We start from the raw sequence: 21,782 nt of genomic DNA on the forward strand, positions 1-21,782 counted from the left end.
GAATAATAAAGGCCAGAAACCAACCGAAATCATTTGCTCACAAGATGTCTATGGGAGATGTGAATCATAGTCCGTATAATAAGATGGACAACAGGTCTTCACAGAATCTCGTTTTGCTAAGATAAAGCCAAGAGATCCAGATATGGTGACCGCCATCTTGCAGCTGCTTTTGATTTATTTTGGAACCAGAGTCTGCACAGTAGCTATCAGGAGATGGAGCCACGGTAGCGAGGTCCAGTCGCTTAATGAGCTTGACCGATCCCAAGTCAGTCTCAGCTGTCAATCAGAAGGTTTCATCATTGTTTATGTAGCATCAAATAACTACTTAGGAAAAAACTAACATGAAGAATAAACACTTGGTGATTTGGCTTCACTCTTGGTGAGTTGACAAGTTGTCTAACGTTGTAAATGGGGAACTATTTGTTAAATGGTTGATAATGTCGGTTAATATCTAACTAGGCATATTTAAGATATAACATTATCAATATTAAAAGTACACATATACAAAAGCTTTAAAGGTCAATAAAAGTTTTGGGTTGCCGGGGATCATTGGTTTCAGAAAAAACAATGAAGCAAGTGTCATGGTGGAGGTGGTTCTAAGTCAAGTGCAGGTTTTAAAATCACAAACTGGCCACCCAAATGGTTTCTTTGTTAGCAGCTAATGAATGAGCCATAATTCTTATATTACTGGTTCATAAGTATGAGCAGCTTTCCCATGTCAAAGTGTCCGCTGCCAAGTCAATTAACTCCAAATGGCTCCTGATGTCTAAGTGTCTCGGGGAGATTCACGCCTCTTTGGACAAAAACACCTTGCAATTTAATGTAATTGATTAAATATGCATTACAGAATGCGTATTTATCTACAATTAATAAGACCTTATTGCCAGCTTATAAAGTTGACTTTAGTATAACAAGGTGGCATTGAAACAACTCTAAAAGTGTGAGACAAAAGAAAAACACGTTCTTCTTGCTGTCCACTACATATAATTATCTAGGAGACTGAATATTTTCAGAAGACATTTCTTTCAGTGGTTCTAAGACAGATTCCCTGCTGTTGACGTCGCTCTGCTTCTGGAGAACGTTTGACAAAATGAGCCTCGATCAAACCGAGTGAAACATAATCACATCACTTTGAATGGAAGTCTTGCAGCATGTTCCTCCAAAGCCACAGTCCACAGTACTTATCTGAGACATGGTCCTAGTCATCCATAAACATGTGAGCGCTCGGCCCGTGTGTATTGGATCGTAGCTCAGGTGTGTGTGTTTGTTTGTGTGTGTTTCAACCTTGTGTGTACTGATGGAATATTTACTTTTGCTGCAATATGGAAAGCATTAGAAAGATTGCAAATAATCGTGGAGTATTTCCAGTGAACCTGCATTTTGACCCATACAGGAATATTTTCGAATACGTTTTGCTGGTTGCTAAACTAACATACAAATACGTGGGTGAACAGGGTGAACAGTTTACGTGCTCAACATTGTCGCTGTGAGGATTTTCATGTATGCAGTTAGCTCTTAGCAGTGCCGTTAAATCAATCTTTCTCAAAGATGGCCTCTGTTTTTGTAGTAATTGTAGTTTTCGTTTGTTATTCGAAGCTATAAACACTGGATTGGTGGAAAACGTGTATCAATGGGACCTCGCTGCCTCGGCCACATCCCCCTGGTTGATACTGTGCAGACTCTGGTTGCGAATGCGAGAGATGGTGGCGTTCGTATTTGGGATATTTTAGCTTTATCCCTGGATAGTGAAACTGGAGACATGTTGTCAACGGTGGCCACTCACTGAGCCGCTAATGGAACATCTGGTCTTGTATTCCACCATTACAAGCAGAGGCCTTTCATTATTCCTCTGCTCACCCCCTATCTTTGTGTAAATTGTCTCTTGCTCTTCTCTTCTCTTCTCCTCTCCTCTCCTCTCCTCTCCTCTCCTCTCCTCTCCTCTCCTCTCCTCTCCTTTTCCTCTCGTTTTCCTCTCCTTTAGCAGTCACCCAACAGCCGGAGGGCACAATCACACAACCAGAAAGCCAATCGCGAAGCTTATTAAACATGACACTCACTGAGCACACTCAATATAGGCGAAGGACATATAGGCTCTGAGGTCTACGTGCCAATTAGGAAAAATCGGATCCATCATAGCAGTCAATGTGGATCTCTCTCTCTCTCTCTCTTTCTCTCTCTCTCTCTCTCTATCTCTCTCTCTCTCTCTGTCTCTCCCTTTTCCTCGTCTCTCATACATTATCTCCTCTAGTCACCATCCCTCTCGTCCGCTTTTGAAAACACTTCCAAGTCATGAGCACCAGCGCGGCTGTTGAACACATTCGCGGGCACAGCTTGTTGCAAAGTAAACAGAGAGTAGACAGTCGCCATCCACACACACGCGCGCTGCACACACTTCAGCGAGCTATTCATCACAATTTAGCCGAAGCATTAGACGCCGAGGGACCAAAGAAAACACCCTCTCTAGCATCCAAAACACAAACAGCTACACACTTCTCCTCCCATGACACTCATTTCCCCCTCCATTTGTCATCCCACCCTATCGCATTTTTTTAATTCCTGCTAAGCTGTCTGTCATCCCTCTTTTTTTCTCCCCTTAAAAAACTGGGCTCTGACATTAAAGTGAGTTGAAAGAGAACGTTGGTGAAACTGAAAAAATGCCTATGAAAGCTGTTTTGTAACAATAATCCATGTTCTATATATCCAGATGACAAATTGTTGCCATAATCGGTCTGTTTACATGTTTTGTACTGTGTTCTGTAATCTGTTTTTCCTGTGTTAGTTTAAGTGATGATATGTTTTCTGTATTCAGGCATAATGAAAATGGCATAAAATAAGTTTACACATAGGGGGTTTTGTTATTAGCTTTGCCTTACTGGGGGGGTGTAATTGTTTTTGTTACCTCTTGTGGACCTTTCCCAGTGTGAGCATTGCCCTTGTCAGGACCAGTAGATCACATGGGGACTACACAGCCATGTCCTTCTGGGACAAAAAGTAATTTCTGAGGTCCTGGTTGGGGTCGGTGACATCTGAGATTTAGTTTATTGGGCAAATAGTTAGAGAGCTCAACTATTAAGTTTAGTTACCTTTAAAAAATTCATGTTGCTGTTTCCTCTATTATATATTCTAGCAAAGGACAAAATAGTTATGGTCTGACATATGGCCTTTTTGCACTTTGTTCTGTGCACTTAAAACTGAAATGTATTCCATCCACGCATTATCTAAGCCACTCATCCTTTTAGGATTGAGCAGGTCTGGAGCCAGTCCAAGCCGACGTTGGGCGAGAGGTCCCCTGACCATCACAGGAGCCAACAAACAGGGACCAACTACCATCCACACTCCCACTAAACCCAATGAGTGTCTTTTATCTCTCTGGAGTGTGGGAGGAAGCTGGAGAGCTCAAGACCAGCAGGGACATAATGCAAACTCCACTGAGAAAGGCCAGGTTCGAGCCGTGACTCTAACCACCGCACCACTGTGCCACCCACTAAATAAATGGAGACGGACAATTCTAGGAGGATCTATCAGTCAACGTCTCCTGATCCGTCTCTAGTGTCATCGCACCGCTGAGGGAAAGCTATAGGAACAAGGACATCTTTAGCTGGCTGAGGGGTCGTATAGGGCTGCTACACAGCTGATGATGAAAGACAGAGATCTGCTCACAGGATCTAATTTCAGCGCCACTGAGGAGAATGCTGTAGGCAAAAACTTGTTCTGTGTGCACAAAGTATTAAAGTGCACTAGCGCCACCTATTGACAATAACTGTATGTGTACAATTCTGCAAATAAAAATCATGAGAATAAAAACCCACTGTGTGAATATGTACACACTCAACCTTATTTACCTAAACTATAAATTTGCACCTATAGCTAATCCGTTACACTAAACTGTTGTTTATCTAAGATGTTTTGACCAAATGTTTATCAGCAGCATCTCAGTCAGATGTGGATAAATTAAAACGTTGTGAGTGGACTGTGAGTGGATTTTTATTCAATTTATTAAGTTGATGATACATCATAGTTACAGAGAATTCTACAGTCGTCCCTCAACCTAAAGGTCCAGTGTGTAAGATTTAGGTGAAATGGATGTACTGGCATGAATTAATTATAAAATAATCCTGTGATGTTTTCTCTAGTGTGTTTCATCTAAATTTGATGAATTGTTGTTTTCTTTACCTTATTTAAAAACTTTATATTTACATCTGGAGCGTCAACTCTCTACGGAGGCCGGCATGTTTTGTTTTTTACAGTAGCCCAGACTGGACAAACCGTATACCTTTTAAGTTCTTATGACAATTGAAGGCAACTGCAGCTTCTCTTTCCTGATTGGAAGGGGAGGGGGAGGTGAGGGACGTTCAGCTGCAACATGCACCTTCATCACTAGACTCTTCACACTGAACCTTTATATATTTAATCCCCCACATGTCTTGCTTTATGACATGGTTTAACATTTAAAATCACAGATTTTTAATAGTTCTGATAATATAAGCAACACAGGTAATACTACTGACAAACTGTTGTGTCTATGCTGATCTGACGCAGCAATGTGATTGGTGTGACAGAGCGGAGTTAGGCTGTGCTTTCCACTTTCAGCCAGCAGGTGGAGCCCTCGCTCAAAGTAAAACCTATAATGTCTGCTCTGAACCACTGACTGTAAATAAAGCTCAGAATGAAACCCAGAACTCCCAAAGGTTAAACCCAGCTAACACCCTGTTGTTATTGTTAACACACAACCACTCATAGCTGAGCACACACATGACCAATCAGGTTCTTTAATGTCGCATTCAGGATTGCCTGTGGTGAAGATGAAGTCCTATGGCCCGACTCGGCCCCTGAGGCTCGATGCTGAGGCAGAATGAATGATTGACACAATGATTTACTGTGTTTTTAGTTTTATTTGCTGCAGGTTTTCTTGTTTGCATGTAAGTTGCAGGATAGTGCAAATATCCTAGAGTAAATACATTTGTTTGTGTTTTCCTGCTAGGCTCAGAGTCCAGTGTTATGCATCTATAAATGCGCTTTAGTGTTTATGCATAGGCTGGCTGTGTGTGATGGCAGTGTTTGGTTTTGTAAAAAAGTCCAATAGTTTTGAGTCGATTGTCGATTTCGCCAGACTAGCCAAAGGTTTTGTGAGTGTAGCTTGAGTTTTGTGTTGAGTTTGTTTTGAGAGGAAACTGTGAATTGAGCTTTTAATATTAGTAACACTAATAAAGTGGAACCGATCAGGTTCACGCCCACCTGTAACGAAGACTAGGCGAGGAAAAGTTTGCTGGTATATAAACTGCATTTATAGTTATACAGTTTATTTAATTATTTACAGTTTCTCACATTCTCCACAAGATGCATGTGTCACAAACGCAGATTTATACACCAGTGGTGAGGCAGCAGCACTGCGATGCACTTTCAGGTTAAGCATAAGGGAACTAAACTACCACCACTATGAGGAAATATTACGTATTTACTTAATAACATTGTTTTATGCATTTAAAGTCTCTGAATCTGGAATCACCTCAAAAGTGTTATTGATTTGGTTTAATTAATTTCAGTGTAATCCAAAAATGAAACAAAACATTATACTTATTCACTAATGTGTTGCCTGCCCTGCCAGCATGAGCGAACCTGTAAAACCCACTTGGTCCCCTCAACGAGGCCGAAGTCACTATTCATCCAAATGAAAAGTAAAACAACAAAAGATTAAAATGAAAAACACAATAATTTATTGGACCAGATGTAGACAAGAGACACGCGGAGAAGGAAAATCCCTGTAGACACAGTTCATGTATTTGATCGTACTAGAGTCTGAGAGCAGGCAGGAAGCTGCCATGTGTAGGTGTGTATGGTTGTGTTTCCATATAGTAAATATCAAGTCCAGTCTTGATCTGGAAGGTGTGGCAGGAACAGATGGTAGAGCAGGTCGATCACGTTGAGGCGTCTTCTCCAAACATCCAGGAAACAGCAGCTTCTTCCGGATCAAAGCCACGGATCTGACAAACGAAGGACAAGCACAGTGATGAGACACTGATCATCAGGGAAACAATGACAGTAGGGAAATAATACAATAATAATAATAATACACTTAAATTATATAGTACTTTTTAATACGTTTACAAAGCGCTTAGACAGCAAAGCACCAATAGTAAAGAAAAGAGAACTAACAATGTGCAGCGTTTGTAAAAAGTGTTAAAATTAAATGAATAAATATACAGCTGTGATGTGAAAACAAAAAAGTTAAAGAAAAGGTGAAAAGAAACCAAACGTCACATGAATGCAAGTCTATAAAAGTGGGTTTTAAGAATTGATTGAAAAGAATGTATGAAAGTAAATGGACTAAAGCATTCGATCTGAAACAGGTTATATAAGAGTATATTGCTGTGTATAATAGTACACATATGGTCTGTTATGTAAACTGACTATTACTTGTACTAGTACTTCTATGAGTACAGGCCTGTAGTCCCACAGCAGCTGAGTACTTGTCCTGACCTCTCAGGCCAGATCCAGCTTCTTCTGAGTCGCTGACAGTTGGTCTTGCAGCCGCTTCTTCCTCCAGTCCAGGAACCTCCTCCTCATCCTGTTGGCCTGCCAGCCCGCCACGAAGCCGGCGGCGAACGACACCACCACGGCCACTTGCAGCGACCTGTCCGAGACGACTGCCATGTTCACCTCTGGAGCGCGTACGGCGGGGGAGCGCACGTTGGAGGCGGCGGCATGAAAACAGTCAACCAGGAAGAGATCCGCTCAAATCCCGCGATACTACGCCAACGATAATATCGTGATCTCCAAAATAAAAGTCCGGAAACCATTTACACACTGTCAATATAGTATTACTACTACTACTTCTACTACTACTACTATTACAACTACTACTACTACTACTACTACCACCCTGATATTACTTCTACTACTACTAATAATACTATATGAATAAATACTGTATTATTATTATTTGTATTATTATTACCACCCTGCTTCTACTACACTACTACTACTACTAATAATAATAACAATAACCCACACGTTTGATCCACACTACAAACGGTTGATAAAAATTGAAATGTATCCAGAGTTCATTTAAAAACATTTTATTTTTTTCTGGGAAAAGAGCGCTTTATAAAAAAAAACATTCCTGTTAAAAGGAAGGAAAGGTTAATAGGGAGTCAAAATTATTAAACATGAGTCAAATAATAATAAAGACATTTTAAAAATATTTTGGTTTTAGGAAACAACGGTTCTTACAAATCATTGAATTCCAGTTATCAGATCGAGTTATTCTGAAGATGACAGTAGTCCATAGCTGTAGACACTCGTGGAATACACAAAGAATCATACATACATACATGCTGTAATTCACATTAGTCTGTTTTGTGGCACACATTTTTTTTTGCAAATTAACAAAAATGTCTTAAACACAAAATATCTAGTATTGAGAACTGTACATACATACTCTTAATGCTCAGGTTTTTTTACTTCACACATTTTACAGTGTGAAGATGAATTAATGCAAAACAAAACTGGAGAGAAGTTGCATGAGGGGAATATAAACTGGCCTCATCAGGAAGTCACACATAGACAGTGTATGAGAAGAGTGATTCAGTGTTGTGGCAGGAGTGGTTTCATTGAGCATCAACTTGTATGGGTTTGCTACCAGTTGCTATGGCTCACATCACTTTGCAGCCTTCTGACACAGATGCAAGGTTGTAACTCAATATTGAAACCAACGAGTGTGACACGATTTGCAATTTATATGAGAACATATGGAAAGTCCATCTTCTTTTCTTCCTGTCATGTTTATAAACAGGGAGTGATCCTATAAGCAGCTCACCAGCAGAGTGAAAGACATCATGGCTTCACTGTTTATTCACTCTGCACTTGGCTGTGGTTTGTCCCAATCACTTTGTTTCACTTTTCTAAGAGATGAGATAAGTTGTTTCTTTCTGGAGTTTTATGTTATTTGTTATTTGTCTAAAACAGAGAATGGGTGTAAGGACTTCTATTTTACCAGATGATACAGGTTTGACATTGTGCAGCTTTCTTTTTGATTTCCGAAGACAGCAGCTTTTACTTACTGCTCATCAACTTCATAAAGAGATTGAGAGTAACCTGCATAACCATCGCTATCAATATAGAACAAAATAGATAATCAGCAGCAAGACGTCTTGAAGAAACAACATGCTACTGAGGTAAAGAAGCACCACGTTTTTTAAGATCTCTGTCTTTGGCCCTGTTCAGACCTGGTACTAACATCCGTCCTTAGAGATCTAGTCACATGGTTGACTGGATGACATGGGTCCTGAATGTGCCTCCTAATCACGTCCGTCACTCCTCGTAAAAATATTTTTTTCTCATGTGGCCACATGCCTCACAGACCTCCTCTGAGTGTTCGGTTGTCAGGACGCGTTGAGCATACATTTGGATGCCATCAGGTCTATAGTTAGCGATGAATGCTTGTGATCAGATCACACAGGATAGAAGTTAATACCAGGTCAGAACGACGTCTGTGTTGGTCTCCGGATGTGTAGCTGCAATGACCATGATTCACATTCACATGGAGTCACATCTGAAAAAAACAATAGCTGCCATCTGCGTGGAGCTGAACTATTTACAATGTAAATCCAATCAGATAACCAGTAAACAATGGTTAAAAATAAACACTTAAAAGCGTCAGCTGCAAATTGTCTCATTATTTACAGTTAATTTGTCCAATTTGTCAACAGAATGTGGTGCAGATGCAGTAAAAGCCGTCAAGTGTGCAATCCCAGGCCGAAGGCGTTCATGAGCTGATGCTGATGGTTGAGAAAGTCTGAGAGATTAAGTACTGGTTCAGTTTTAGTGAAAGCTGCTGAGGTGTTTGGCCCTTTTGCAGAAAGTCAAATCCGATTCTGTTTGAGCCTGTCGATGTGGTAGCAGAGTTTGACCGCGGGGCCCAGCTTCAGTCCCAGGTACTTCATCATCATCTCGCTTTTCAGCAGGAGCAGAGCGTCTCCGTCTATCTCCTGAAACACATGCAGAGCCACTTTACTGAGAATCTACACTTTAACACACACTTGACCTGGTTACGCAGTTAACTTGACATGTGGAACAGTAAAATCGTACAAATATTTAATCTGTTGCAATACATTTTGTGTGACATTATCAGCCGATGGCAATGGACTAAAGTATAAAGTCACTAGGACTCACATGCTTCCTGAAGGCATCGGCGTGAGGTCCCAGGGCTTGGGGGTCGGCGTCTTTGATAAACCAAACCACCTCCTCCACACCCCAGCTCGACGGGTCCTTACCAGCAGGACGTTTGCACTCTCCAGAGTCCGGCATTGAGCTGCAACCTGTGCTCCACAGAGAGAGGATTTCATGACCAAATGCTTAACATCATGGGAAGAGATGTCTAGAAAATTCTTTCATATTTATCTTTAGTCCTTCTTCTGTGGAAGCAATACCAAGGAATTTGCATTGTTCATGGTCAATTCATCTTTTTAAGGGTTTCCCCCGCAGCCTCACCATTTCTGTTTGACTCCTGGAAGCTTGCTGGGCTTGACGCCTGTCTGCACAAAGCCATCGGGGTAGAGCAACTACTGCCACGGTAACCATACGAGTGCTTTGTCTGGTACTGCGACGTCATGACATTGAAAGCCGAGTCACTGGGATCGATGGCGTAGCGCTTGGAGTCCACTGGTGGGTCACACAAGAAGTCGTCAGGCATTGGTGTCTCTGCTAGAGAAACAACAGGAAGTGACATCATTAAAGACCACGTGGAGAATATTGTCTTTGTATATAATATTGTCAAGCTACTCAAAGGACATATCTGGATGAAATCAGGAGAACAAATCCACGTCCCCCTCGAGGATGACGATAAATCACCTAACATTTGAGTTAGCCCTTCAGTTATCAGATCAAATTTGCCGTTTGTCCCGAACTTTAGTTTATAACATAATACCTTAATACCTGTAAAGCTGATGACAATGGCATTATTGGATGAATGAGTTGTATCTACTTTAAATCAACTTGTTAGCATTATGTTTGTGACTGTGTTAGCATACTAATGTTAACAGTCTGAGAGACTCTAAAATGGAGATAGTGTGTAAAACCATGAAGATGCATCTTCCGTTTAGCACTAAACAACTTTGTAAAACAAATTACCATAAAATGTATAGAAGCCACATTATAGACTACACACAAAGCTGGACGACATGATCGCTCTTTCTGCCATTTCAGGTAGATTTGGGTTCCATATGTAATATCTGGGATATTTCTGCTTCATCTCTGGTCATCTTTAAAAATACAGTATAGTCTAAGATTTAAGCACAAACAATTTCCATTTCTGTCAAACCAATATGACATCTGCAGTCTTGAATGTTGCAATAGAGAGCAGTTTGAATACTGATAAAAGCTATTAATAATTATGAGCTACATCTTGAAGCCCCTCAGTCTGCTACTGTGTGGTTGTGAAAAAGATGAAACGTTTTAAGGAATTATAATGAATCCCCTTTCTTTGTTCAAGTTCTGTTTTTCGGCTCACCAAAGCTGAGCAGTTACAGGTTTAACTGGTAACAGATTTATAAGCTGGAAATACTCTAATTAGTTGAATCAACATTGTGCTACACAAAAGTCAAATGTATTTTTTTTCCCTCGAAAAGGTTGTTTGAGTGATAAGACCTGCTTGTGTGTGTTTATGCTTGTGATGTGACGGTGGAGGGTTATTTAGAGACAAGCCTTTAAATCTTATAGTAAACCTTCATATATTAATAGAATTCCATTAGTTTCTCTCATTTTTAGAATCCTAATCCTTCAATTATTCTTGTATAAACATTGTTTGGGAATATATGAATCTGAATCTATAAAGGAATGCGCTCAACATAGACAGTATCCCAAATAGTATGCTTGCAATGCAGGGACTGTCTTTGAAGGGCACCTCCAATTCTACCAGAGAAGCGACATACACCACAGGGAGTAAACTGATTTTGATGTGTGTGTGTGTGGGTGTGTGTGTGTGTGTGTGTGTGCATGCACGTGTGTGCGTGTGTCTTTTAGCGCTTTGCTTCTGTACGTCTACAGTGTGACATCAAACACTTTTTATGATTTGGAACAAAGAGCAAACTGCTGGTCCTTTTGAGATTCCCATTCCCACCTCAAATACGTTGAATGCAATCTTTAAATATTTGCTATTTCTGAGCAGGACAGACCTTGTGGGGGGAGGAGAGAGAGAGAGAGAAAAAAAGAGCAAGACAGAAATGATGGTTGTATGTGAAAGTGAAAGATTAAAAAAACTCTCCAGAGGCAACGCAGAAGAGGGAAGCAAAGTGGTGAGACAGACGAGAATATGAAATATGATGTGTTTGGGTTCTATTGGAAGGCATGCGTTTCTCATTTGAAAGCATGTAAACATACAAAGTAAACCCACAGACACTCGTGGGGGTTTTGATTTAACATGCAGACATGCAGAAGAGTCAATGTTCTACATCTTAAAGAATATCTCCTCACAGAGAAGGGGGGACTGATGTACTGAGGGAACAAAGAGGACACACTGGCTGAGCGGAATAAAGAAGTCAGCTGGGATTGAAAAAGATAAGATATAAACATAAAAGAGAGGAAGGGAGGGCACATTTCATACCAGAGAGTCGCTAACAAGTCAAGCCGGGTGTGAAATACGTGTAGAAATGTTAAGACCACCTTCCTCAGACTGAAGAGTCCCAGGTCTGAAGCTAAAAAGAAAATTCGACCTCTTAACCTTTCTGACATCGTATCCCTCATTTAATTAATCACACAGTTAATTGCCTTGTAGAAGTCAAACTGTGTGTGTGTTCGAGTGTGTAGTGTTACCTGTTAGGACCTGTGGTGTGGTAGAGTGGGGGACGATGGCAGCATCCTGTGGGACTGAGCCCATCTCCGGTTCTGGTGTGCTGTTTGGAGAAGAGTTGGCCAAGGACATCACCATCCTGGGCTTCAGCTACACACACAAACACACACACACACACAAAAATCAGTACTTATTATAGCTGTGATTCTGATAGAACAAAAGAAAACAATATTTTGTAATGAGGAACATACTTGGGTCTTTGGCCATAGGGTATAAAATATATTCTATGGTCCATTAGGGGAAAAACTAGGGTTTAAAGGGGATTCTGGTATTTTATAAATGAGCGTGTGTAACCAAATGGTACGAACAAAAACTTTGGGAATCAGAATATTGAATAAAACAAAGCTGTTTAAGTGGATATTCCATAGCAGTTGCCCCATAAGATTAGATTGTAGCCACAACTACTGTGTTGCAGCTGCTGGCGTAAACAATCTACTAAGCCGATCAGCATAATTCATATTCATATTTATAAACATTGGGCCCAGGTTGAAAAACACCGGAATCCCCCTTTAAATAAAAATGGAGGCTCTCAAAGTAATTCCACTATCAACAGAACCACCATATCAAATATCAATAACAATCAGCACCAATACTACTAGAGATGCCAAAACCAGAGCCGATTCCAGCACCACATTGTGACGTACACTCAACTTAATGCCCTGAACACATCCTGTGCAGACACAGACAGATTCCTGGAAGCTTAGTAAAGTGAAAGTTACCTTGAAGCCAGGTTTCCTGCCTCTCTTCTTCGGGACTTTGAGTTGGGACAGAGGCTCGACATAGTGACTCTGGAACTCCAGCTTACGGATGGGAGGGCGTCCTCTCTTCCTGCCGGGCACCTTCCCCGGCGGCCCCACTGTAAACTGTGGGCCGGGGCCTGGAGACTGCATTTCGGAGCCGACAGAAAGGGCACTCATCAGACCTGACAGAGACAGAGAGATTATTAAACTGAGAGTAACAGGAAGTGGCGGCTTCAAACTGCGCGCACCACTGCCTCTGTGTCAAAGTGGAGCGGAAGCTGAGCTGTACATGTCAGACTATTTCCCCCAGAAACACACACGCACACACACACATACACACACATACACACACATGCAAACACACATGTGCACACCCACCCGCCCAGAAAATATAGGAAATAGAAACAAAGCAACATAAAGCTTTGTACTCTGCCACACCCCTCCCCCTCTGCAGCTGCAAAGATTGCAATAAATATCATTACTGCACAGAGAGGGACAGACAAAGACACACACACACAACACACACACACACACACCCCTTGCCTGTGTTAGGAGCGAGCATGTGAGTTGCCAGCTGAGCAGCACCGCAGAAGTTCAGCAGAGGATGTTTCACTAATTGTCTGTCTCGTACCCATTATTCTTTTGTCTCTGTTTGGCTAATTAACACACACACATGGTTTTGCCTCGTCGCAGAGCGGTGGATAATGAAATCATCTTCCTGTGATGAAGAACACTCGGGTCCTTTGCAGAAAGCAAGAGAAGCAGGAACGGAGACAGAGGGAGCATGTGAACATGCGGTGTCCCCACCGTCCTCCGCCTCACGTCAGATCACACAGAGAAAAACCTCAACATGAACACACACACACACACACACACACACACACACACACACACACACACACACAAGCACACACACAGACATGAATCAACGTGAGTGCTGCATTGCCTACCATGCACACAGCCGTCTGGTAATCACTGCCTGCGTGATGCTTCACCCCAGCAGCGGCTTTCTGGATATATTCCCCCGATGGATCTCCAACCCGTCTGCCTCTACACTGTTCTCTGCTGCTGCTGCTGCTGCTGCTGCACACTTTCAAGACACCAGCAACTCTGCACACCTCTCTCTCTCTCTCACACACACTCTGCCTCCCCTTCCCCCCCCCCCCCCCCCCCCCTGTCTGTTCCTCAATCTCCGACCACCTTCCTCTAAAGCATCCCCCTCCTACCCCCCTTCCCTTCTACCCTAACCCCCTTTTCCCTGTGTGTCCCCTTTGGGTTGCCATGGCAACATGCTTCTAACATCCCGCGGTAGCCGGCAGACGTGCTGAGCTCAGAGCAACGTCTATATGTGTGTGCGTGTGTGTGTTTCTGTCATAGGCTGCCTTTGGGGACAAATGTTAAGGTGAGGGTTAGAGTTAGGGTTGGGTAAGAAGTGGTTATGACTATTATTAAAATAGTTCTCCAGGAAATGAATGAAAGTCTATGTAAATTCCCAAAATGGGACCTAAAATTTGTGTGTGTGTGTGTGTGTGTGTGTGTAGGGGATCGTAATGTAATTACAGCAGCTCAGGATCTTCCCTGTCTGTTTTCAAAAAACGGCTCAGAACAAGTGACAGGGGATTCAAGCTGTGCAGAGTTTTTGCACTACACGCGTTCGGGGATTACAAACTGAGAAGTGAAATCATTTCTCAGGAATGTTCTACCCGAGAAGCCGGTTCTCATCAACAACAAAAAAAGATTGCACCAAAATTTGAATATATAATATATAAGTATAAGTAGTATGAATTCTTTTGTCAAAAGCTTCAAGCCGAAACTCGTCAGGATTATCATTTCGCTGATGTTGTTTGGGATCAAATATATATATTTCTGCAGAGCCTTCCCTTTTATTTATAGACTTCCTCTGTCTTTGTGTCACCTCACGTAGGTGGCTTTTGTTTTATGTCTAATAAAAAGAACACGTGGACGGAATAAAAGGTTGTGTGCGATTGGTTTCCCATTGAAAAGAGAAACGCAGCCTCGCAGGTGCCTGAATGCTCTCATAGGCCACAAGCGTGGGGTACAACTCAGGCTTTGACCCGCCTGCCGCCACATATCGATTAGCTACGCTCAGGTTGCTATGCCGATTTTCCATTTGAAGCCCGCGTTTGTGGGGTTTTAACACTCAGTCAAAATCCGGTTAACCTTTCAAATGGCGGGGGGGGGGGGGGGGGGGGGGGGATCAAACGCCTGCTTGGCCTCGCTATGCTCGCACAGCCGCTGCCAGCGAGTGAAGAGATTTGTAAAGGAGTGGGACGTGAAGGGTTGACTCACAAGATGTTTCGACACTGAATGTGACAGGCCAGGCTCAATTTATTGTTTCTTAGCTCGGAGCCCAGAACGTGGTGATAAAATAAAGGGACAATAAAGGTGTGGGGACAATAAGGCTATGATACAGAGTGTTGGCAAACAGTCACACACTTAATCTACAGGGACCTCGAATTGAGTGTGTGTGTGTGTGTGTGTGTGTGTGTGTGTGTGTGTGTGGGCGGCCCATAAATCATAAAGTAATTACACAGTGAGATTAGTCCTGATGTCCCTCCTCAGTCGGTCCTGTCCCATTACGGTGCATCACATTACAGACGCAGAGAGAGAGAGAGCAGATAATCATCTTTTACTTAGAAAGAATTGGACGTGGGGGATGGGGGGGCGGGTGGGGGATGGGAACAGGGGGGGGGGGGGGGGGGGGGGGCGGGGTTGCGATTAACACCCACATTTTCTTTCCCTCAAAAAATGTTTGTGGGGGGTGGGGGGGCGGACGAGAAGAAAAAAGCTTTGCACGGCTGCACCAAGACGTTTTGGGATCGCAGCTTCATTTGTTTAAGGCCAGTTAGGGCAATTAACAGACCAGTGAAACCAGTGTCATTAGATACTGTCCTCCACTGCCTCCGCCTGCTGAACGGAAGAGGAAGGCACTTGGTGTGGTGGCGGCCGCAGTAACAATGATCAGCCCTGATTAGCATAACTTAATCACTGGTTGCAGGGCATGAATTTTGTATCTGTTTTCACTTGTGAAGGGGCCAAATTGCAATGAAGTGAGTTATGCTAATGCGTCTCCACACCTACACACACAGGGACAAACTGTGTGAACACCGTCTCACACACTCACACACAGACACACACTCACACACCAAGATGCATGCTTGACACCGCTGCGTTCAAACAAAAAACTATACATCCTTTCTTTAGTGTGCGTGTGTGTGTGCGCTTGTGTGGATGTGTGTGAGTGTGTGTGTTCTCCAATCAATGTAACAACCCCCCCCCGCGAATTTATTTACAGCTCAGGCAGGGCGTCTCCATGGTAACAGACAGTAGAATCGGATTTTGCACCAAAGTCATGTGATAAGGTGGGAATAAATAAACACATAAACAGCTATGTGTGTATTAAAGAGGCGAAATCACACATTCACACATTCACACACACACACACACACACACACACACTCACACACACACACACACACACACACACACATTGTCCCGCCTTATCTCTGCTGAGGCCATTAATAACACAACACACTCCACAGGAAAGGGAAGGTGAGGAGTGTTGCTCTTTTCTTCTCAGGGATACAATAAGGAAAATGTGTTGAAATACACAATATCAAATTCATCTTCCTTTTTCTTGGCCATATAATGATTTTTAACATAGGTGGTATATTTACTCAAGTACTGTGCAGGAATTTTGAATACATTACCTGAGTCCTTGTATTGTAGTGACTTAACAGAATTAGTTTTTTACAATTTCAACATAAAATGTACAACTCTGGATACAAATACAGTTTATTTTAGTATGCTATTATATGCTGGTCGTAATAATTCAATATGTTATATATTTATTATTGTTGTTAAAAAAAATAATAAAAGAAATGGCTAGGACGAGATACAAAAAGGAAAATGTGATAGATATCATCCAAGAATCCTTAAATGACCTTGTCCTCAGACACACACACACGTGCACACATTTACCGGTTGAAATTGACATTATCAAATTCATCCTTCCTTTTTTTTCTTGGCCTTATAATGATGTTTAACATAGGTGGTATATTTACTCAAGTACTGTGCAGGAATTTTGAATTTTTAAGATAAATGTATTTTACTTGAATCCGTGTATTGTATTGACTTTACAGAATTAGTTTTTTACAATTTCAACATAAAATGTACAACTCTGGATACAACTACAGTTTATTTTAGTATGCTTTAATATGCTGGTCATAATAGTTCAATATATTATATATTTATAATTGTTGTTAATAATAATAATTATTATATAAATGGCTAAAAAATACAAAAGAATTTTTTAACCAAATCACTTCAAAATAAAGTGCTGAGATTCACTAGGAATAAATATTTACTCTGTTCAGGGGCCCCGCTCCTTGCTCTCTGCACAGCTGGCCCTGGCTCTGCCTCCACGTTGACCAGGTGCCAGCAGCCTCGTCCCGCTGGTCCCGGTGATCCAGGAGCCGCACGCCTTCGCCGAGGATGCCCGGAAACCAGGAAACAGGTGGCGAGGCAGATCCAATTGGGAGTCAGGTTTGAAATTCAAACTTCCTCTCAGGCTCATATCCTCGCAGCCCACCAGCACAGAGCAAAATACATCACACTGGAAAAAATGAGAGAAAACTATCGACAACCATAATTCGGATCCAAAAGATGGAGGACATGACTGCTCCCCTAAAGAAATCCAAAATGTCAGGCTGGTTGCAGAAAAGGTCATAAATCCCACCTCCTCCTTATTGTGGAGGAGACACAGAAACAAAATAATGAGTCGAAATAAAAATCAAATAACTTTCTCTCGAAGATGGTTCCTGTCATTTTTAGATACTGTAGTAAAGTCGATGTTTGTCCAACTCTTACTTCTTCATGTTAGTTTGGTTTTATTTGGTTATTTGATTATGTGAAAGTGGGGTAAGATTGACAGCTGAGACCGACTCCTGATTGGTTGAGTGCATTAGTGTCAGAGGGACCTAATACTGCTCCATCCCCTGATCACTGCGAAGAAAGAAAGAAAGAAAGAAAGAAAGAAAGAAAGAAAGAAACGAAAGTAAAAAACGAAAGAAAGAAAGAACAGGGAGGGTATAGAGGAATATTTAATCAGCAAAATAAATTGGCGGTTGTCTAATTACAGCAGCGCGTGCCTGTTCAGAGGTCAGAGAAATAAACCGAGAGCTAATGGGAGAATATGGCTTCACTAATGATAAAAGTGTTGGGGACAATGTGTCTATTGTGCTGTAAAGTGAATTCAAATTGGCCTCTAGGGTTCTGGACTCACTGATTAACTTGAACTAACTGCACTCGCAGTCTCCTCTGAATTGGATGGAACAAAGGAGGGTGATGATGAGAGAGAGGGAAGCGGTGAGGCTTGTTGGAGCTGATGGAAACGTTCACATTATCACCCTGTTACACTGCTGAACGAGCCCATCTTGTTTTCTGCCGGGCGGCAGTTGGTCCTGCTGGAACTAATGTCGAGGGGAAGACTTCTTCATTCCAGATCTTTATGGATTGTTAGCAAATGCAGTTTGACGAGAGGGAAGGAATCTTATCGCGAGACATAATTGCTCCTCTGACAAAATTAATTTATTTAAAACGTAACCTGATAGTGATGTGATTTCCTAAATACACACACTCCCATTAAGTGTTCTTCATGCAGCGCAGCAGTGAGGAGAGGATAGAGAGAGAGGGCTTCCGTTTCAGGTGAATGCATGTGAGAATCTATTAGTGTTGGTTTGTTTGTTTGTTTGTGAACAAGATTACACAAAAACAACTGGAGGGAATTCCACGAAACTTGGTGGAAGGATGTGATCGATAACAGGGAAGAGGGGACTCAATTTAAGTGCCGTTCCAGTATATTTTTTCACTGCTTCTAACATAAAGAAATATTAACGAAAAGAAGTCATATTTATTAACATGTTCCCCATTTCCCAAGGGAGTAATTAATGGATCTGGATGAAACATATTATGCATATTTTGGGAACTTGATAATAATGACACTGTTGGGCCTTGGTGGAGGTAATGTAATGTGGTAGGTAGTATTTGTTATAGTCATGTCAGTGTAAATCAATAAAAACAAGAACACAGCCATTGTAGTTACTGCAGTCATTATAGTGACTTTGTAGTTGGAATGAATTCTAACCAGTGAATGCAAACCATTATGCATAGGGGCAACATATTTACCATCGTAGTTTATTGTGTTATTGTGCTAGTATTTACAATTATAATCAACAAAAATGAATTAAAGCAAAGTGACATTAGCTTAGCAAGTCTTGAAAACCACAAAAAAACAAAGTCATTAGGGTTTATCCCCTGAGAACCATGCAGCAAATACGAAGGTAATTAATTCAAATTCATGGACAGTTACTGTTGGAAGGTTAGCATTTCCACTAGCGTGACTTAGAACGACTCAAAAAGCACAAGCAGACCAAAAGCCACTGTCTCTAACTTGTCTCTAATCCTGGGAAGGAAAGAATGAAGAGATTGAGACAGAGAGATGAAATGAGATTAGCTATGGAATAAATAAAAAGGCCTTAAGAGAGAAAGTAATAGAGTCGGAGAAGAGAGGGTTGAGTTATTGGTTAAAAAGAAAGCACCAGAAAATGGTAAGCGTAAATGACAACGGAGGGAAATTCTAATTGTTTTCTGTTTGAAAGAGATGCAGTGTTTTTTTGTTTATTAGCATTCTATGTGTGTGTGTTTGTGTGTGTGTGTGTGTGTGTGTGTGTGTGTGTGTGTGTGTGTGTGTGTATGTGTGTGTGTGTGTGTGTGTGACTAAATATAATCAAAGGAGAGATATAAGGACAGAAAAGAAGGAAATGGGTCAATAAGAGAAAGGAGTGAAGAGAAAATAAAACACTTTCATCTGCGGACTGCCCTCAACCCCGATAAGTCATATATACCAAAAATCTGAAAAATCAAACAGTAAAACACATGAAACAGACTGTTCTCTCTCTCTCTCACACACACACACACACACACTCAGACACAGACAGGCTCTGGATCCCCTTAGAAAAGAACAAAATACTTTATCTTTCCACTTTACCAAACTAAAACACACACACACATACACAACCACACACAACCATGCACACTCAGAGACATTCACAGACACACACACATGCTGTTCATTATTCCCCCAAGCAGCTATAAGGAGAGATCACTGGAGAGGTTTGAAAGAAAATCCGATATATGGCGTCTGCATGAGACTTTGGTCACTTTAAACAGTCTTTGTGTTAATTTCAAGCTTGGGTTAAAACAGGAATATTTATTATTAAAAAAAATTATGATAATGCCAATGAAAAATGTTCTGACATCTGACGAGTTGACAACAAAAACAGATTTTTTTCGTATCTGCAGTGCAGTAAAAAAAAAGGAGATTTGATTGGCTGTGTGTACATGGTCGGTGTGGTCAGTTGTTACCAAAGTGATGGTGACATCATCAGGGAGCTGACGTTGCACAGCTGGATTATTATGAGATCAACATGTTCGGTCGCCTTGGAAACAAAAACAAAATGGCACAGTCATACTATTTCATAACAACACTGACTGTAGTATTTTTACTGAAGTCACATTTAACACTTTATATCACATGATCATTGATGTTTTCTGATTTCTCTTCTGGAGACCAACGAGTGATTTGGTGAGAGAGGAAGTTCACCAGTTAACCTATAAATGGGAAGCTGAGCTGAGCCCAACATGCAAAATGTGATAAAAAAAAACAAGATAATCAGTAAGAATAGAAAAAAAGTAACTAAAGTAACTAAAGTAACCAAAGTAACCCTGACGAGTTCTTGATAAAGGAAACATTTCCAAAATATATTCACTGATGTGTGGCTTTGCTCAAAGCTTCAGATCTAACAGTAAAGGAATGAGACAGCGCACCTTACACAGTCAGGAATTGTGCACAGATGTCGGACATGTATCCCCCCCCCCCCCCCCCAATTTCAGCCCCTTATACAAATCCTAGGTCTACCACTGCTTTCGTGTAGTCTTAAAAACACAGTTTCAAGTAAGAAGGGACCAGTGTCCTGAAGCTCAGCATAGTCACGTTTAAAGTGAGTCTAAACTGACCTTGTTGTATTTAACAGATCATTTAGGGTGAGATTATTATGACCTGATTCTAGGTCAGACTAGAACATCGATATAAACAGCCAAGGATTAGTTATATAATCACATTGCCGGTGCCTTTACCGATTGGATCTGTTGCTCCCTGGCGGGTTTCGTTCGGACCGTGAGCCCGGTGACTCCCGGTGGCTCCCAGTGACTCCCAGTGACTCCCGGTGCGGGGAGCAGCTCAGTCCGGGTTCCTCCCCTGCGGATGCGGCACCGCGGCGCTCACGGAGCCGCTTGCTGCTGGAGGCAGAGCAGCCGCAGTTTCACCTTCACGCTTCTGTCCGGAGGTTTTATATTTTAGGGGCAGGAGCTTCCTCAGGGGCGCAGGTAGAGGAGGAGAAGGGGGGAGTGGGGCTCCCAGTTTGGATCATGTTTCCATGTGACTGCTGCTGGTTTATTACAAAGAGAGGGAGCGGTAGATAAAGCTGAAGAGGTGCAATCCTTTTGAAAACACCCATCATAAAGGTGAGGCGGTTGTTTGAGCTGGAACCAGATGAAATAATGAAGTTTGGTGCAATACTGCTACTTCTTTTATAACTCACAACCTTGTGTACATGTTCACATGGGGTTTTACCTGCGTTACAAGTGTGCCATTTCTCCTTTCATTTTATTTTCCCTATTTTAGAAAGTGGGTATTATCTGTGAAAGACATTTGCTTTCTTGTGAAGTTATCTTGAGGAATTTAGTCCAAACCTGCAAAAATTAAACTTTGCTTAACTTACCCACCTCTTCAAATAGCCCACGTTTGACCTTCACTATTCTTCTCATTCCGAATATCAAAATATCAGATGTGAAGGGTGCCTCATGTCTAATTCTTCCAAACTGATGTGATGCAAGCTCCCTGGCAAATACAGTAAAACACCAGAAGGAAGCTTTGCTGGTGTGCACCACATCTGATCACATGTCCACTTAAGAAGTCGGCCCAGTAGTGATTAGAGGAATGGAGCCACGGCCGATACATGTACCCGACCAATCACGTTTCCATCTCGGCTGTCAATCATGAGGTCTCGCCTCGTTTCCATAGCATCAAATAAGTAATGAAAACCATATTTATTAGA

The 21,782-nt window shown here is 41.8% G+C and overlaps 2 protein-coding genes across 4 annotated transcripts; both read right to left on the reverse strand.

The window, feature by feature from the left end:
• Window positions 1-5,691: 5,691 nt before the first annotated feature.
• LOC133974025 (mitoregulin-like) lies at window positions 5,692-6,736 on the reverse strand. Of its 2 annotated transcripts, none has more exons than XR_009924633.1 (2): window positions 6,415-6,736; window positions 5,692-5,981 (listed from the first exon to the last, which is right to left on the reverse strand). XR_009924633.1 is itself a non-coding variant. In XM_062412119.1 (2 exons), exon 1 carries the CDS (start codon window positions 6,649-6,651, stop codon window positions 6,481-6,483), a length of 171 nt encoding a protein of 56 aa, XP_062268103.1. In that variant the 5' UTR covers window positions 6,652-6,729; the 3' UTR covers window positions 5,692-5,981; window positions 6,478-6,480. The 2 variants fall into 2 exon arrangements, 1 of the variants encoding a protein (XP_062268103.1); XM_062412119.1 differs by having other exon boundaries at window positions 6,478-6,729.
• A 334-nt stretch (window positions 6,737-7,070) lies between these two features.
• On the reverse strand, window positions 7,071-21,006 carry scml4 (Scm polycomb group protein like 4). 2 transcript variants are annotated; one of them, XM_062410668.1, is made up of 8 exons: window positions 20,803-21,006; window positions 20,032-20,105; window positions 16,974-17,221; window positions 12,565-12,767; window positions 11,809-11,935; window positions 9,490-9,702; window positions 9,172-9,317; window positions 7,071-8,987 (listed from the first exon to the last, which is right to left on the reverse strand). In XM_062410668.1, exons 4-8 carry the CDS (start codon window positions 12,760-12,762, stop codon window positions 8,862-8,864), a joined length of 810 nt encoding a protein of 269 aa, XP_062266652.1. In that variant the 5' UTR covers window positions 12,763-12,767; window positions 16,974-17,221; window positions 20,032-20,105; window positions 20,803-21,006; the 3' UTR covers window positions 7,071-8,861. The 2 variants fall into 2 exon arrangements, with proteins under 2 accessions (XP_062266652.1, XP_062266653.1); XM_062410669.1 differs by lacking the exons at window positions 16,974-17,221; window positions 20,032-20,105; window positions 20,803-21,006 and adding an exon at window positions 13,536-13,656.
• Between the last annotated feature and the right edge of the window lie 776 nt (window positions 21,007-21,782).

The sequence above is a fragment of the Platichthys flesus genome, chromosome 18 (genome assembly GCF_949316205.1).
Source record: "Platichthys flesus chromosome 18, fPlaFle2.1, whole genome shotgun sequence".
Taxonomy (NCBI): domain Eukaryota; kingdom Metazoa; phylum Chordata; class Actinopteri; order Pleuronectiformes; family Pleuronectidae; genus Platichthys; species Platichthys flesus.

Coding starts and splice junctions, on each gene's coding strand:
- scml4 (XM_062410668.1), bottom strand. CDS start 12,762: ATGAGTGCCCTTTCTGTCGGCTCCGAAATGCAGTCTCCAGGCCCCGGC. Junction 11,936..12,564: donor GCAGGAAACCTGGCTTCAAG/GTAACTTTCACT, acceptor TTGTGTGTGTAG/CTGAAGCCCAGGATGGTGAT. Junction 9,318..9,489: donor CCAGGAGTCAAACAGAAATG/GTGAGGCTGCGG, acceptor TGTGGAGCACAG/GTTGCAGCTCAATGCCGGAC.
- LOC133974025 (XM_062412119.1), bottom strand. CDS start 6,651: ATGGCAGTCGTCTCGGACAGGTCGCTGCAAGTGGCCGTGGTGGTGTCG.